Raw genomic sequence first — 15,794 nt, 5'->3', positions numbered from 1 at the left:
CTTTGCAGCCTCTAACAAGTGCATCACTGTTTATAAATGACACTTTCCTTTTATTCTGCAGAGGTCGCTTCAAGGGACTGTGTGATATGTGCTATTTGTTCTGATAGTTATCAAGAGTTCACGGTTCATGGAGGACAAAGCCTTAATTCTCCTCAAAGCTCCTCAAAGCTGCTCTTTGTCTTGTGCAGAGGCATCATGAGGTGCAGGATCTTTCTCCATCTCACTCATTGTAATGGACATACATTAGCAGGTGTGACTGAAAGTCAGGATAAAGACACAGTATGCATCAAGGGGTCCGAAATTACAAGTCCTTTAAAGGCGCTTGGTAACTCTCCAAAAGCCAAGTTTATTTCAAAAAGAAAATCCAAGGGCTTTTCAGACTCAAAGTAAAACATGTAAAAGACACGACAGTGGAAAAAACAAGGTGTTCAAATAGAAAATGTCATATATAACATAAGAGAGAGAATACAGAATGACGTGGGGAGACAGGAAGAGAGCCACAGCTAGATTTGAAGCAGAGCTTCCTGCTTCAAGGACTGCAGTCTCTATACACTTTAAAAAGTGTCATTTTACAGTCATTAAGGTAAATTTTGGAACTGCTTCAACTGGTCACAAGTTATTAAAGTCAAGTTAACAAGTTGTAAGAAGGTAACTTGTTTTTAACTTGAGTTAAAAACTTAATAGAATAGCTTTTTACAATTTGAAGCAATTTTTTTTAGTGTCCCCAAAATTCTCTTTTTACAGTGTACACAAGACACCAGACATAAGCACACGGCTACTAGTACCCCTAAATAAAATTATTAAATATGATATAATACGATACAATACAACACAGTAAAATATGATATAATACAATACAATACAACACAGTAAAATATGATATAATACGATACAACACAGTAAAATATGATATAATACGATACAACACAGTAAAATATGATATAATACGATACAACACAGTAAAATATGATATAATACGATACAATACAACACAGTAAAATATGATATAATATGATACAACACAGTAAAATATGATATAATACGATACAACACAGTAAAATATGATATAATACGATACAACACAGTAAAATATGATATAATATGATACAACACAGTAAAATATGATATAATATGATACAACACAGTAAAATATGATATAATATGATACAACACAGTAAAATATGATATAATACGATACAACACAGTAAAATATGATATAATATGATACAACACAGTAAAATATGATATAATACGATACAACACAGTAAAATATGATATAATACGATACAATACAACACAGTAAAATATGATATAATATGATACAATACAACACAGTAAAATATGATATAATATGATACAATACAACACAGTAAAATATGATATAATATGATACAATACAACACAGTAAAATATGATATAATATGATACAACACAGTAAAATATGATATAATACGATACAACACAGTAAAATATGATATAATACGATACAATACAACACAGTAAAATATGATATAATATGATACAATACAACACAGTAAAATATGATATAATATGATACAATACAACACAGTAAAATATGATATAATATGATACAATACAACACAGTAAAATATGATATAATATGATACAATACAACACAGTAAAATATGATATAATATGATACAACACAGTAAAATATGATATAATACGATACAACACAGTAAAATATGATATAATACGATACAATACAACACAGTAAAATATGATATAATACGATACAATACAACACAGTAAAATATGATATAATACGATACAATACAACACAGTAAAATATGATATAATACGATACAACACAGTAAAATATGATATAATACGATACAATACAACACAGTAAAATATGATATAATATGATACAGTGCAGCACAATACAGTATAATATGATAAAACCAACAAAATACAAAATGATACTAGACTATACGATACAATTTTATACAGTTGGATAAGATTACATTAGATACAAAACAATGCAATACACTAAAGTACAATATCATACAATATGATACAATACAGTACGATAAAATGCAGTATGAATGAATGTTTTTATTTCAGTTATGTACATGTTTTTTAAAAAAAAAAACATAAAATAAGATAATTTTTTACATCAATAAGATCATTTATTTTTTTTATACAAAATAAGATCTTTTTTTTACATACAATAAGATCCTTTGTTTTTTTACAAAAAATAAGATCTTTTTTTAACATGAAATAAGATCATTTTTTGCATAAAAAAGATCATTTTTGGGCCTTTTCATGCCTTTATTTGACAGAGGAAGGACAGTGGATAGACTCGGAAACAGGGAGGAGAGTGGGGAGAGACATGCGGTAAAGGGCCACAGGCTGGATTCGAACCTGAGCCGCCCGCGTACATGGGCAGCGCCTTAAACCACTCGACCATCTGTGCTCCTGAAAATTTTTTAAATATGAAATAAGATCCTTTTTACATAAAATAAGATCATGTTTACAGGAAAAAAGATCTTCTTTTACATAAAATATATCAGAATAGGCTGAAGCCAGTGGATTTTTCTGCCTATCCTGTACCATCAAAGGTTTAACCCAGTAAATCAGTAATAAAATACATCAGTACTAATACATGATAGTTTAAATTAAAAATCCATTTTCATCAAGTTTCAGTTCACATTGTAACCTTTCATTTTTTTACATTTTAAAGCCTTTCTGAATGCCAACATAGAATTACACATTTTTAATTCATTATTAAGTCTATTCCATAAATTAACCCCCAAAACTGACACACATCTGTACTCTACGATACGATACAATACAACAGGACAGGAAACAACACAACATGATACAAAACAATACCATACAATACTATATAGTAGGATAAGATTACATAGATATGATACAAAATGAAACAATGCAATACGCTACAATATGATACAATACAATAGGATACCATATGACACAAAATGATACATTATAATACAATACAAAAAAATGCAATACACTACAATATGATAGAAAACTATACGACACGAAACAATCTTAGATACGGTACAATACAACATGATACAAAATAATACTACACAATACAGTTCAATACGATACAGTGTGATAGAGTACAACTCGTGTTTCTTTTCTGTATTCATAGGATATAAGGATGTAAAGCAGAATATTTCCACTCAGAGGATGAACAGAGCCAAACACCGTCTTATAACCACTACCAGCTCTGCTGCATGTGTCTCTTTGAGAAAGAGAGAGTGCATACCAGAGCCATCACTTCCTGTTAATGAGAATCAGAAATGGTTAAATTTCAAAGTGCCCCCTTGAGCATAACTAGGAGCTCAGCTCAAAATTGAAATGACATGTGAATGAGTTTGTGAGAAATATGTGGGTCCCTTGGCAAGAAAAGTACTGCAGATCCAAAACATTCCCAAAGTTGAAGCAACAGTTTGCTAATTTTAGCCACATGTTGTGATTGCCTAATCTTTAGTGTCCTCTTTTTCTTTCTCACCACAGTGTTGATGTTCAAAAAGAGAACATTTGTGCCACATATTGCTCATTTATAATGCACACATAGGAATAAAATGTTAGATTGCGGATAAACCCCTGTCTTTTCAGGGTGGAAGTGAGGAATGAGAGGCTGTACTCCTATGGGAAAATACAGAAGAGGAATTTGTTCAGCTGTTCTTGCTCTCTTTTTTTTTATCTTACTCTGTTTATTCATCCATATTTTTCTTAGAGAACACAACAATCCCCAACTTGCATGAAGTCAAAGAGAACATGACCATGGGAACGACACTGGTGACCAGTCCCAACGGAGGCTTTCTGGTAAGTGGGAAATTGCCCTATATGAAAGTACATACAGAACATTTTCCATACTAAACACAAACGAGGGACTTTGCATTCTTTTCTGAAAGGAACTGGGCATAAATAAAGTCTTACTGGACCTTTGCACTGTGTGGAGGGAGTGGGCTTGACCCTCGGTGTTTCCCAGTGCAGTTTCATGTCCTGGGAATGTAACAGGATAGTGTGAATCAGCTGAATGTATGCAGAAATGTATGATGGAGGTGGTGAAACCGCTCAGACTTTATGGCTATGAACTCTTGTAAAATGTTATTCTAACATGATTTTAAGGTAGCTTTGGTTGAAGACTTAATAGTCCCTCGTAGTCAATAAATACATACAACTTGATGATTAGTCCAAGAAAATGTGGCCTGAAGTTTGTGAGGATAAATCTATTAAAGCCGTGAGTGTAACTGAAGCCAACCATAACACTTAATGTGGTTAGCGTGAGTGTCAGTGTTTCCTCTCATCATGGGAGTTCAGGTCAGAAATAACACTCTTGATTTAGTCTCATTAGATCAGAGTTATCAATAGATTTCCACCCATGGGAACCATCAGCTGTAATGCAAACCCCATTACACTGTGTTATTACTTTACTCCAAAAACAGCTTTGAAATCACTTCTTGAGTGTTGTGGATATCATCTGTTTTGGGGGAAATGTGAAACACTTCCCAACAGAGCTTCCTGGCAGAAAGCCATGTGTGTAACAATCTCCATAACCAATCAGTCAATCTGGGTGTTTTCAGTGCCGACATCAGAGAAAAGGAAAAAGAAGCACATTAGGAGACTAGAGAAACTGAAAGGCACCATCCTGCATAAAACTGAAAGTAATCATGATAAACACTACCCATTATACCAGCATATCATCAGCATATAATGATTGTCATACTGTCAGTTCAGCCAGACTTACGCCTGTTTCAGACTGCATGCGTGTTTGCTGTGTGCAGTAGTTACACGTGCCAGCCCTTGCTTGCTCCTTCACTGCTTTCCCAGCTGCTGCAAAACTGTCAAAACAGTCACTGCGATTTTTCTCCATTCTTCTTTGAAAAACCACTCAGGCTCTGTCAGGCTGCACGGGGATGGGGGATTAACGGCCCTTTTCAAGTCCTGCCACAAATTCTCTATTAGGTTGAGGTTTGGGCTCTGACTCAGCCAGAACATTCACCTTGTTGTCTTTAAAGCAGTTCTGTGTAGCTTTCGCTGTATGCTTCAGGTCATTTGTTCACTGGAAAATAAATCTGCTCTCAAGCAGTAGCTCTCTTTTAGAGTGTGTAAGGAGGGCGCATTCACAGCAGAGCTGTTCTGGTCCGTTTTCCTGGATAGTCTGGTTTGTCTGGAGTGGTGTGAAAGCTCACACGAACTCTGGTGCGGACCAAACAAGCGGACTCTGGTCCGTTAGACAGGGGGTCTCGGTCCGCTTCCAACCGTACCCTGATGAGGTTCGTTGGAGGTGTGAAAGCAAAGCGGAGCAACTTGAGAACCAAAGACAGGGAGTGGTATAAAGCGTAATGATATAAGGATTTATATGTGATTTAATACACTCATATACATGTCGGTACCTCGCTTGGCATCTGTGTAGCCATGGCAACATGTCGTAGTCCGTGCTTATTTATTCGTCCCGTGTAAAGAATAACATGTTGGACAGCTCACCGTCTCGCTGGCTGCTCCTTATGCCCCAATGCAAGAGCAGAAACCCCAAGACAGCGTAATTCTGTGTTTTTTCATTGTTTATGTGGAAAAATGTGGCCGGCTTTTCTTCTTGGTCGCCGTTTGTTTGTGACGACAGCACCCCTAGTGGGCTCATGTTGTAGGTGTTCAGACGGTTTGGCCCGTTTAACAAAGAGCAGTGTGAATGCAAACCAAACCAAAGGAAAGTATAACAATGTTGCAATTTCTGTTCCAAAATGGACCGAGTCCCCCAGACTATCAGGTGTGAAAACGACCTAAGATTGTCCTCCAGAATATTTTTTACATTTTGCCACATTCACTTTACCCTCTACCTTTTACAAGCCTCACAGGTCCAGCTGCTGAGAAGCATCCCCACAGCATGATGCTGCCACCACCATTCTTCACAGTGGGGATGGTGTGTTTTTGATGGCCAAAAAGCTCCATTTAGTCTCATCAGACCAAAGAACTTTCTTCCACTCAACCATGGAGTCTCCCACATGCCTTTTGGTGAACTCTAGTCCCGAATGAATATGAGTTTTCTTCAACAGTGGTTTTCTCTTTGCCACTCTCCCATCAAGCCTTGACTGATGAAGAACAGCAGTTGTTTTCTGCAGAGTCTCTGATTAGGATTAAATCTATTAAAGGGTAAAACTTGCAAGCAGGCTAATACTTTTATAGGAACTGTATCTTGGTTAAAACAGCTAACTCACATATTTTATTTTGAAGTCCTACCTGTAACTCACTTCATCATTAAGTTCCAGCTGTGAAAGGATAACATCTTCTTCTTTCTATTTTAACGCTTTGACTCCATGCTTGATGGGTTTGGAGTGTGAACAGTTTTATGAGGATGTTAATGTGCAGCCTCATTGAGCTGCTTGCATGTTTATGGTTTATTCTTGTTCTTGGACAGCTATGTCAAGTTTCAGCTAACTCTGATGTAAAGAATGCACCAAGTCTGAGCAGCATGCAGGGAAATCTAATGAAATATGGCTGAAAGATTAATAGATGCTATCTTCTTTTCCAGTTAGATAATTTCATTCAGCCTTGCAGGCTGGATTTCTCAGATCCCCTCTCCTCTGAACTCTCTGGAGAAGTACGATCAGAAGGGATCTATGGTGGCTTTTAATAATTTCTGTGTAATCCTCACTTTGAGTAGTTCTTTCCGTTTGGTAGCCCTGAACCTCCTCTCACCCATTATGTCATACTGGTGGAAAACCAGTCACAGCCTTTATATTTGGCTTCCTTTAACAACCAGTCTGAGTTTATTTACATGTTTTTGGTGTATGTCCTGTCTCCACAGGCCTGTGGTCCTCAGTACGGCTACATGTGCGGGCACCAGCAGTACATCTCAGGAGTCTGTGCCAATGTCAGCTCTTCCTTCCAGATCCTCAACTCTGTGGCTCCATCCGTGCAAAGTAAGCATTCTGACAACATGAGACACGGGACGGGACGGCATCTGCACAAATTGCCTGTCAGGACGAGAGATTACGATCTACTCTTCTCTGTAGTACCACCCAAGATCCTGACATCAAACACACCCTGGCTCTGTGAAGGGGGAGATTAGAGCATTCTTCTTAATGTAAACTTGTCGGCGACCTTCATTCCTCTCTGGCCCCGCCCCGCCAAGCCCTTCAGCTGTGTTGTTTGCCCAAGTTAGGAGACAGTTTACTGGGCCTGCTCTGTGTTTCCCAGGACAGCTTTAACCAGAGAGAAAACAGTCTGCAGTCATTATCACTCAGCTTTGGTTAGGATCAGCCTCTCTGCCGTTAATTTAACAGACACAAACACAGTAACATCGTTTGTTTCACTGCATGTAACAAAACTTCAAGAACAATTACTTAAAGCAGGTTCTCAAACTTTTCATTCTGCATCCCCCCAAAAAAATAAGGTGGCAGAAACCAGGGACCCCCACTGTACCTGAAGGTGGCTGAACACAGCCAAGCACTTTTAAGAACAGCCATGTGGAGACAAGGCTGCTGGGCCCATGAGTCAGCAAAATCATGGTCCATTGTGCTGTGTATCAACATTTTATTTTTTTTACTAGAATAATAACCACTCATATTAAAGCAACAAATAGCTTATTTCATTTATTGTGGTGGTACACAGCCTTATTAAAAATGTAAAAATTCAGTTTCTTAAGAATAAAATTCAAATGGGCTAAAAATTGCTAAAATAGGTTCTAAATGGCAAGAATTGGCAAAAGAGGTTGTGAAATGGGATTTTAAAAGTAGAATAAGTGAGTAAAAAATGGTAAAAACTGGTAAAAATGGGAAAAACAGGCAAAGAAAGTGGTAAAAGAATTTAACAGTGGCAATAGTGGCCTAAAAGTGGCAGAAATGGGCAGAAAATGAGGCGAAATGGGATTAAAAGTGGGGGAAATGCTTTATAACTGGCAAAAATGTTTTAAATGAGGTTGAAAAAGTGGCAGAAATGGGTTAAACAGGAAAAAATGACATAACAAATAGAAAAATGTTGTTAAAATTGGCAGTAATGGGTATAAAAAATTGTGAAAAGGGGTAGTGGCAATAATGGGTCAACAGAAGCAATAATAGAAAGGGGCAAGAAATGGTTAAGAAGTGGCAAAAATGGGCAGAAACAGTGATGGGAAGGGGATTAAAAATGAAAAAAGGCTCTGAAGTGGAAGAAATGGGCAGAAAAGGAAGTGAAATGGGATTAAAAAGTGAAAGAAATTGATTTTAAGCAGCCAAAAATGTGTTGAAAGTGTAAAAATTGGGGGTTAAAAAAATGGGTAAAAACAGGCATACATAGATAGCAGAGCTACATAGTTAACAAAGCTACATGTTGCTTCATAAGTAACATAGCTATGTAGCTAATGTAGCTATAGCTTAGCTCACAAAGAGGCTATGTAAGCTACATAGGTGTGTTCTCTACATAGCTCATCCTCCATGAAAAGTGATCTACATAGCTACATTAGCTTTTGCTACTTTTGCTTAAGCTCTCATTGCTAAAGCTGACTTAGCAACAATGGCTTATGTAGTAATGTTAACTGTAGCTATGTTAGCATTGGCCAAAGCTAATGAAGCTAAAGCGTCTGCTTACAGAAAACAGCCTATCCTGCATTCTAACATAGCAGGCAAACCTTTCGTAATTCCATTAGTTGCTACATAGATAATTGAGATATGTAGCTAACTGAGCTACGTAGCCATCGAATACTACATGTCTAAGTTATCTATGTTGCTATGTTAGCTTTCACTACATTTGCAAAAGCTCACTTTACTAAAGCTTACTTAGCTACATTGTCTTATGTAGTACTGTTAATATTGTAGCCAGCTTAGCTATGTTAGCTTTAGCTAAAGCTAACAAAGCTAAAGCAAGCCATCTTTCATGTTACACATTTTAAAAAGATCCGTACATAATTTAATCTCTGAGCTTTTCCTCAGTTTGATTTATGAAATGTTGTCATTTTAAAGGGAGTGAATATCTACATATGCAGTCATTCAATTAACTTACATGTTTTTGTTTATTTGACATTCCTCTGTTTTCACTTTCACATTAAGACATTTTTTGTGATTAAAGCCAGATTCCATAAAACATGGTTGATCTGTAAAATCATTAAGAGGTAAAACATCCAGTGGGTGGAAGGGTTTAGACTTTCATGACTGCATGCAGAGAAATTAAAACTACAGAATGAACCATGTAGTGATATTTTTGTTTTTCTCTGTAGAGTGTGGGGAGGAGATGGACATCGTGATAGTTCTGGATGGATCTAACAGCATCTGGCCCTGGAGCAGTATCATCGATTTTCTGAAACGATTCATAGGGAAAATTGTGATTGGACCAAAACTCACCCAGGTCAGTTATACACACGATAAGGTCAAATACATTTAACATGATATTGATTCCCCTTTAGGAATCAGCTTTTTTATTTTTGATTTCATGGTCAAAAAAGTCACAGATGTGCAAAAAAAGTATTAATTATTGAGTAAAGTAAGAAAACAATGATTATATAAAAAGATTCTTGAAGGAAAATTATCGTCTGCTTCTATATTTGATGACTTAACTTCATCATGGAGATTTTATCACTGTGCCAGCATGGAGGATTACTGTTAGATGTCTCTCATGAAGCAGGCGCTATGAGGTGGATCCGTTTTAGTCTTTACAGTAATTTTAGCTTAGTGAGTTATACCTCTGGTTATTTCTCTCCACGTGCCTTGGACTGCTCCTCCAGTTGGCGGTTAGTTTTTATTATGGTTACATCGACCTGGCGTGGCTCTTGTGGAGTTTTCCAGAGGGGAAACACTGGAAAGTCTTCTTACAGAGGAGCCACGCGGTTGTAAAGTCACATCTTCCATGGCTGCTGAAGTCCTCTTCCCTTCTGTATAAAGAACACTGCGCCATATAAACCCCAACGAACCTGACCACATCCTCAGCAGACCGCCTGGGAGGGGCCTCTGAGAACAGAAGAACTTAGAAAAGGAAAAATAGATTTAAAGTTGGATAATGTTCATAAGAAAAACATGCCTGTCTGTTTTTTTTTAGGTTGGCATCGTGTCGTACGGTGATGATGTGTCTCACAACGTCAACCTGAGCCAGTTTGACAACACTCAATCTCTGCTGGAATACATTTATGATCTCCCTCAGCAGACCGGCCAAAAGACACTGACCTTCATGGGCATTGAAACAGCCAGGTATGAACATATAACAGCAGCTATCTTAGCCAGTAAATCTCATTTTAAGGCTCTTAACTAGAAACATTTACTAGGCAGATATTTTCATTTGTCTAGTTTTGGCCAAATATCTTTAACCCCAAGAGGTCCACTGGCTGTTTTGCAATTTTGTTAATTGTTTTTTTTTTTTTCTTTTTTTTTAAACAAAATAAACCACTCACAAAATGCATCCCATGCACATGTTTGGTTTAATCTTTTTCTGCACTACCTTAACTTTATAAAATGAAAACTATATTTTTTTCACATTTAATTTACTGTGTTAGATATAGAACCTACAAAAACACAAAACCCCACAAGATTTTTAACATTTGTAATTTAAAACAATATATTATCATTTTAAAAAGAAATTACTACATGCTGAAATTATGAAAAAAACAGTGCCAGCCCTGTACAGCATGGTCCACTGTCACCTATGTGTAACTTTATTTTTTATATCAAATTAAAATGATCATATATCCTGTTTTACTTGGCGTATTCACATCAACCAAAATCTGAAAGAAAGCTTAAAGATCCTGCTTTCCACCTGAACGCAAAATGTGGCTTTGTTTTCATGTGACAAAAGTAGCGCATGATGAAATCACGCCAGTGTGATTTGGACCCCTAAGACTTAAATAATATGTTTATCTGGCTTATCAGGATAATGCACCTCAAAAATAGTCTCTAACACAAATGTAGAAAAATAGGCTTGATAAGGTTTGTTATTAACACTGATGATTAATATTTCTGTCAATCAGGAAGGAGGCCTTCACGCCTGAGCGTGGTGCACGACCTGGAGTGAAGAAAGTCATGGTGGTGGTGACTGACGGAGAGTCACATGACTCTTATAAACTAGAACGTGTCATGAAGGATTGTGAGGAGGATGGCATTGAGAGGTTTGGCATTGCTGTGAGTAAAAACCTTTTTTTTCTCTTTGAAAAGATTTTATGACGACTGTGCTCTTTGTGAATTGTTTGCCTGTGGTGAATTTGCATTTTATAATCATGTTAAATAAGATAAGATGAACTTTTATTGATCCCCCATTGGTAGAAATTTGGTCATTGCAACAGCTCAACAAGAGAGAGACAGAAATTTGCATTAAAGTAAGAAATAAAATGTGCAGACAATACTAAAACACAACATGACCAAAACCTAGCAATAAAAATAACAATATCAATACTATTTACATATTTATATGTGTACTTCTTCACATGTGGAAGGACTAAGACCAGACTATAAATACAAAACACACAAACAGTGTGTATGGTGTTAATATGAAGGAGGTAGAGGTGCACAATAAGTCGATATCAGATCCTGAAGATATAGAGTGTATCCGTGATCTGCTAAAGCTATTTTATTGTGGAATCGGCTCTTTACTTCTAGCTCTTTGCTCCCTCTCCCCCTCCCCTTCTGCTGCGGAGCAGCGGAGGCTGCAAGTGAAAGTGAAACTTAAGACTTAGTCCTTACGTAGATTTCTAACGGGCTTATACGAGTCTGTCTTGATTTTCTGAACCATCATTTTGCAGAAAACATTTATTTGCACATTCTGCACATATCCTGTGAACATTTTTCAATTAGCTCAAAACAGAAAAAACCTGAGTTGTTGACACAGTATTTCAAAAATCAAAGAGAGAAAAAGTTTTTTTTCTGGTTATGTACTTACAAATTTGTCTTAAAAATTAAGTGGAAAAGTCGTGATAAAATCAAGATTGTGATCTGGCCATAAAAAAAATCGTGATATGATTTGTTTTTTCCATATCCCCACCCCTAGAAGGAGGGAGTAAAAAATCAAGGTCAACATTACACGTCAGAAATAATAACATTTAACGTGCACTGAAATCACTTCAGTCAGCCGTAAGAGTTCAATCACTTCGAGACGAATTAAATTTGGAGAATCTTTAAAATTCGTTCATGAGAAGGTTTACAGAGCGCCCTCTTCAAACCTGGGCTCTTTGTCGATCCCAGCCCTCCCTGCTGTAACCAGGTTAGACAAAGAAAAGGTAGAATATGAGTAGACGCCACACTGACTGGCTGGCCACCGTATCTCCTGAGGCAAGTCTGCTACACAAAATAGTTGGTACCCTTCAGTTAAATAAAGAAAAACCCACAGTGGTCACTGAAGTAACTTGAAACTGACAAAAGTAGTAACTAATGAAAATTTACTGAAAATTAACTAAAATTAAATAAATTAATGAAATGGGCCTGGCCTAAAATGATGGTACCCCTTGAAAAGATGTAGAATAATGTGACCACAGGGACATGTTAAACTCAGGTGTGTCCTGTAATCAGCATCACAGGTGTCTTCAGACTAGTAATCAGTCAGCCTGCCTAACACAAAAAGGAAGCAAATAAAAGAAGACTGTAGCTACTGGGAAACACGGAGGAGGCTTGCTTATGTTCTGGAGCGTCTTTGCTGCATCTGGCACGGATAGTCTCTTGCAGGGTACAATGAAATCTCAAGACTATCAAGGCATTCTGGAGCCAAATGTGCTGCTCAGTGTCAGAAAGCTTGGTCTCAGTCCAGGTCATGGATCCTCTAACAGATAATGAGCAGAAAAGCAGCTAAAAACAGCCCAGAACAGCTAAGAACCGAACACTGGACTATTCTGAAGAGGCCTTGTAAGTTAAGGGTCCTGTCATTTTTGTCCAGGCCAGTTTCATTTGCTTGTTTTTTAAAATGATTGTGTTGAACCATAATTCAAAAGCAATCTGATTTCCATCCTTGACTGGAGTTCTACTACGCTGGAAGAAATAGAATTAAGGTCACGGTTTCATCACAACACACTGAATAGCCTTGGCCTGGTGAGGGCGTGTTTAACAAGGAGTCACCCAGCAAAGGTTCAGTGAGAGGGAGCTTTCTAACTGGGGGGTTAGCTGTCAATCCTAGAGCCAACTATTCAGCCATCTTAAAGACCAAACTTTGTGGAATCTGCTCTATTCTGGTGTGTAATTAGTTCTGGTTTTTTCTCAGGTTTTGGGAGAGTACAATCGTAAGAACAAAAGTGCAGAAGAAGTGCAGAAGTTCATCAAGGAGATCGAGTCCATCTCCAGTAAACCAGTACGGGACCACTTCTTTAACGTGTCTGATGAGGTGGCTCTACTGACCATCGTGGACGCTCTGGGAAGCAAGATTTTTGCCTTAGAAGGTACTAAAGAAACATTAGTTCACTGAGTTTTACATTTTCACCTAAAAACTGAATGATGTTTTGGCAAAAACTATCTGTTTGTACTCGTTCTTTTATGCCAGGATAAGGATAATGAATAATTGAATTACAGTGAAAAGAAACAAAAAATGGGTGAAAAGTGGCAAGAATGTATTAAAATAGAATTAAAATGACATGAATAGTTTAAAAGTTGAAAAAGCAAGAAGTAGAAAAAATGGGCGACAAAATGCAAAAAAAAATGTACGAATTAGGTAGGGTGGCAAAATGGGCTATAAGTGGCAAAAAATGCAAAAGAGATGAAAAGTGGCAATAGAATTTGAAAAAAAGTGGCAAGAAACAAGCCAAAAGTGGTGAAAATGGACAAAGAATCTGCAAAAAATTTGGTTAAATGCAGAAAAAAGTGAGCAAATCTAGAAGAAGACGTTTCAAAAACATGTTGCAAAAATGGGCAAAATGATTTGCACATATGGGCAAGAAATAATAATAAAAAAAAAAAAAACATTTGCAGAAATGGATGAAAGTTAGCAACAAAAAGTGGTGAAAAGTGGCAAAAGAATTTGAAAAAGTGGCATGAAATGGGCAGAAGGTGGTGAAAATAAAAAAATGAATGAAAAATCTGCAAGAACTGGTTTAAAGGGACAAAAAAGTGGCAAAATAAGCTAAAGTAGGCAAAAAAATTCAAAAAGATGTGGCATGAATGGGCAAAAACAGGCAGAAAGTGGCTTGAAAAGGTGACAGAAATGGGTGAAAAGTGGCAAGAATATATTAAAAAAGAATTAAAAATGGCATAAATAGTTTAAAAGTGAAAAGTGGCAAAAATTTGGCAAAAATGTGCAAATTTGGTAAGGTGACAAAATGGGCTAAAAATGGGAAAAAATGCAAAAAGAGGAGAGAAGTGGCAAGAAATGGGCAGAAAGTGGTGAAAATGAAAAATGTGCAAAAAATGGATTAAATGCAGCAAAAACTGGTAAAAGGGAAAAAAGTGTAATAAAGAAGCTTAAGTGGGCAAATCTAGAAGAAAAAAATTTTTGCAGAAATGACAAAAAACGGTAGAAATTAGTTTTGAAAAGTGACAGAAACGGGTGAAAAGGCAACAGAACACCATCAAAGTGGTAAAAACGTTTTTTTGTTCTTGCTTTTTTAAAGTTGTCTTAACAGATTAAAACTGGTAAAAAAAAATAGGGCCAAAATATGACAGAAGGCAGCTAAAGTAGGCGAGAAGTTTCAAAACAATGTTGCTGAAATGGGAAAATATTTATAAATAGGGGTAAGAAGTGGTTTGTAAAAAGTTGTAGAAATGGATGAAAATGGGCAAAAATAGGTCAGAAGTGGAAAAAAGATGTGGCGGTAATGGATGGAAAATTGTTCAGCTCCATAATGAGAGAACTGGCATTGGTGCCAGGATGCTAGCACTGATGCTGCTGATCCAACACACTTGCACTGATATCAATAAATCAGAACTGGGGAGGGCCCAGACTCTGGGTTTGTCAGGGGCTCAGCCAAATCTGTGGGCGGGTCTGACTAGATGCTAAAGTGCCACACTATTTCCTACTAAAAGAATAGAATAGTACAATGAGACACTGAAAAAGTTAAATTTTGTTCTTTTTATGTTTAGAAATATCACAAAGGCTAAAAATAATCTTTTTGTCCCCTCAGCTACAAGCAGCAATTTCACCCATCATTTCGAGATGGAGATGTCCCAGACTGGCTTTAGTGCACATTCTTCTAAAGTAAGTCTGAATCTAACCATTTTTATCAGAGGAATAAACACATTTTCAAAGTAAAAGCTTTATTAAATGACTGGGCCAGTCAGCACTGAGATTAGCGTGTCATTTGGTCTGATTGCAGTAAGGTTACATGACTGTAGGCGTTCGCTTTGACAGAAACTGTTTATTCCTTATGCTTGCGTGCAAGTGTTTGCTCAGCTAATGAACTCCTCCAGACATAATGGCATAGTGTTATCTCTGGTGCATCTTCAACCCTTTGGTGATTCACCTCGGTCAGCAGACGCCGTCAGACAGAGGCTCTCTCTGTCCTCTTGGCTGCCAACTTCAGACCGATCGTGTTTGGTCTGATGGCATGAGAGCGTGTACAGACCGACAGACCGAGCGACCCAAAGTCAAACTCAAGGCATGCATAAGAGACAGCGACACAGGTTGAGTCAGATGTTTGCTCTCTGGGGTCAAAACAACATTCTTGTTTTTGCCTCTTGTGTTCATTCATTAGGTATTTCCTTTGTCTGCTAAAAAAAACAGGGGCCCTCTTATGCTTCTTCTTGCTCCTGACTCACTTTTATCACCTCCTCCATCACTGAGTGCACTGTCTCTGAGGCTGCAGTGGCTCATTCAGATTAATAAAACCAGACAGAACCGAACAAGCTCTCCCATCGTGTGCTCAACACGTGAGGCCTCGTCTTAATGCTCAGCGGAGGGAAAAAGCCTCTTGATGCAGTTCA

The 15,794-nt window shown here is 37.3% G+C and overlaps 1 protein-coding gene across 1 annotated transcript in view; it reads left to right on the top strand.

Annotated features, from left to right (window-relative positions):
- Positions 1–15,794, top strand: part of itga1 (integrin, alpha 1) — a 92,984-nt gene that overhangs the window by 47,551 nt on the left and 29,639 nt on the right. Inside the window, exons 4-10 of the mRNA XM_041810745.1 lie at positions 3,740–3,828; positions 6,812–6,926; positions 9,197–9,324; positions 10,012–10,160; positions 10,934–11,084; positions 13,147–13,321; positions 14,996–15,069. Coding sequence (XP_041666679.1) covers positions 3,740–3,828; positions 6,812–6,926; positions 9,197–9,324; positions 10,012–10,160; positions 10,934–11,084; positions 13,147–13,321; positions 14,996–15,069 — 881 coding nt within the window. The remainder of the gene's footprint in view (positions 1–3,739; positions 3,829–6,811; positions 6,927–9,196; positions 9,325–10,011; positions 10,161–10,933; positions 11,085–13,146; positions 13,322–14,995; positions 15,070–15,794) is intronic.

This window comes from Cheilinus undulatus, linkage group 17, assembly GCF_018320785.1.
Source record: "Cheilinus undulatus linkage group 17, ASM1832078v1, whole genome shotgun sequence".
Taxonomy (NCBI): Eukaryota; Metazoa; Chordata; class Actinopteri; order Labriformes; family Labridae; genus Cheilinus; species Cheilinus undulatus.
This window is presented reverse-complemented; position numbering and strand designations above follow the sequence as displayed.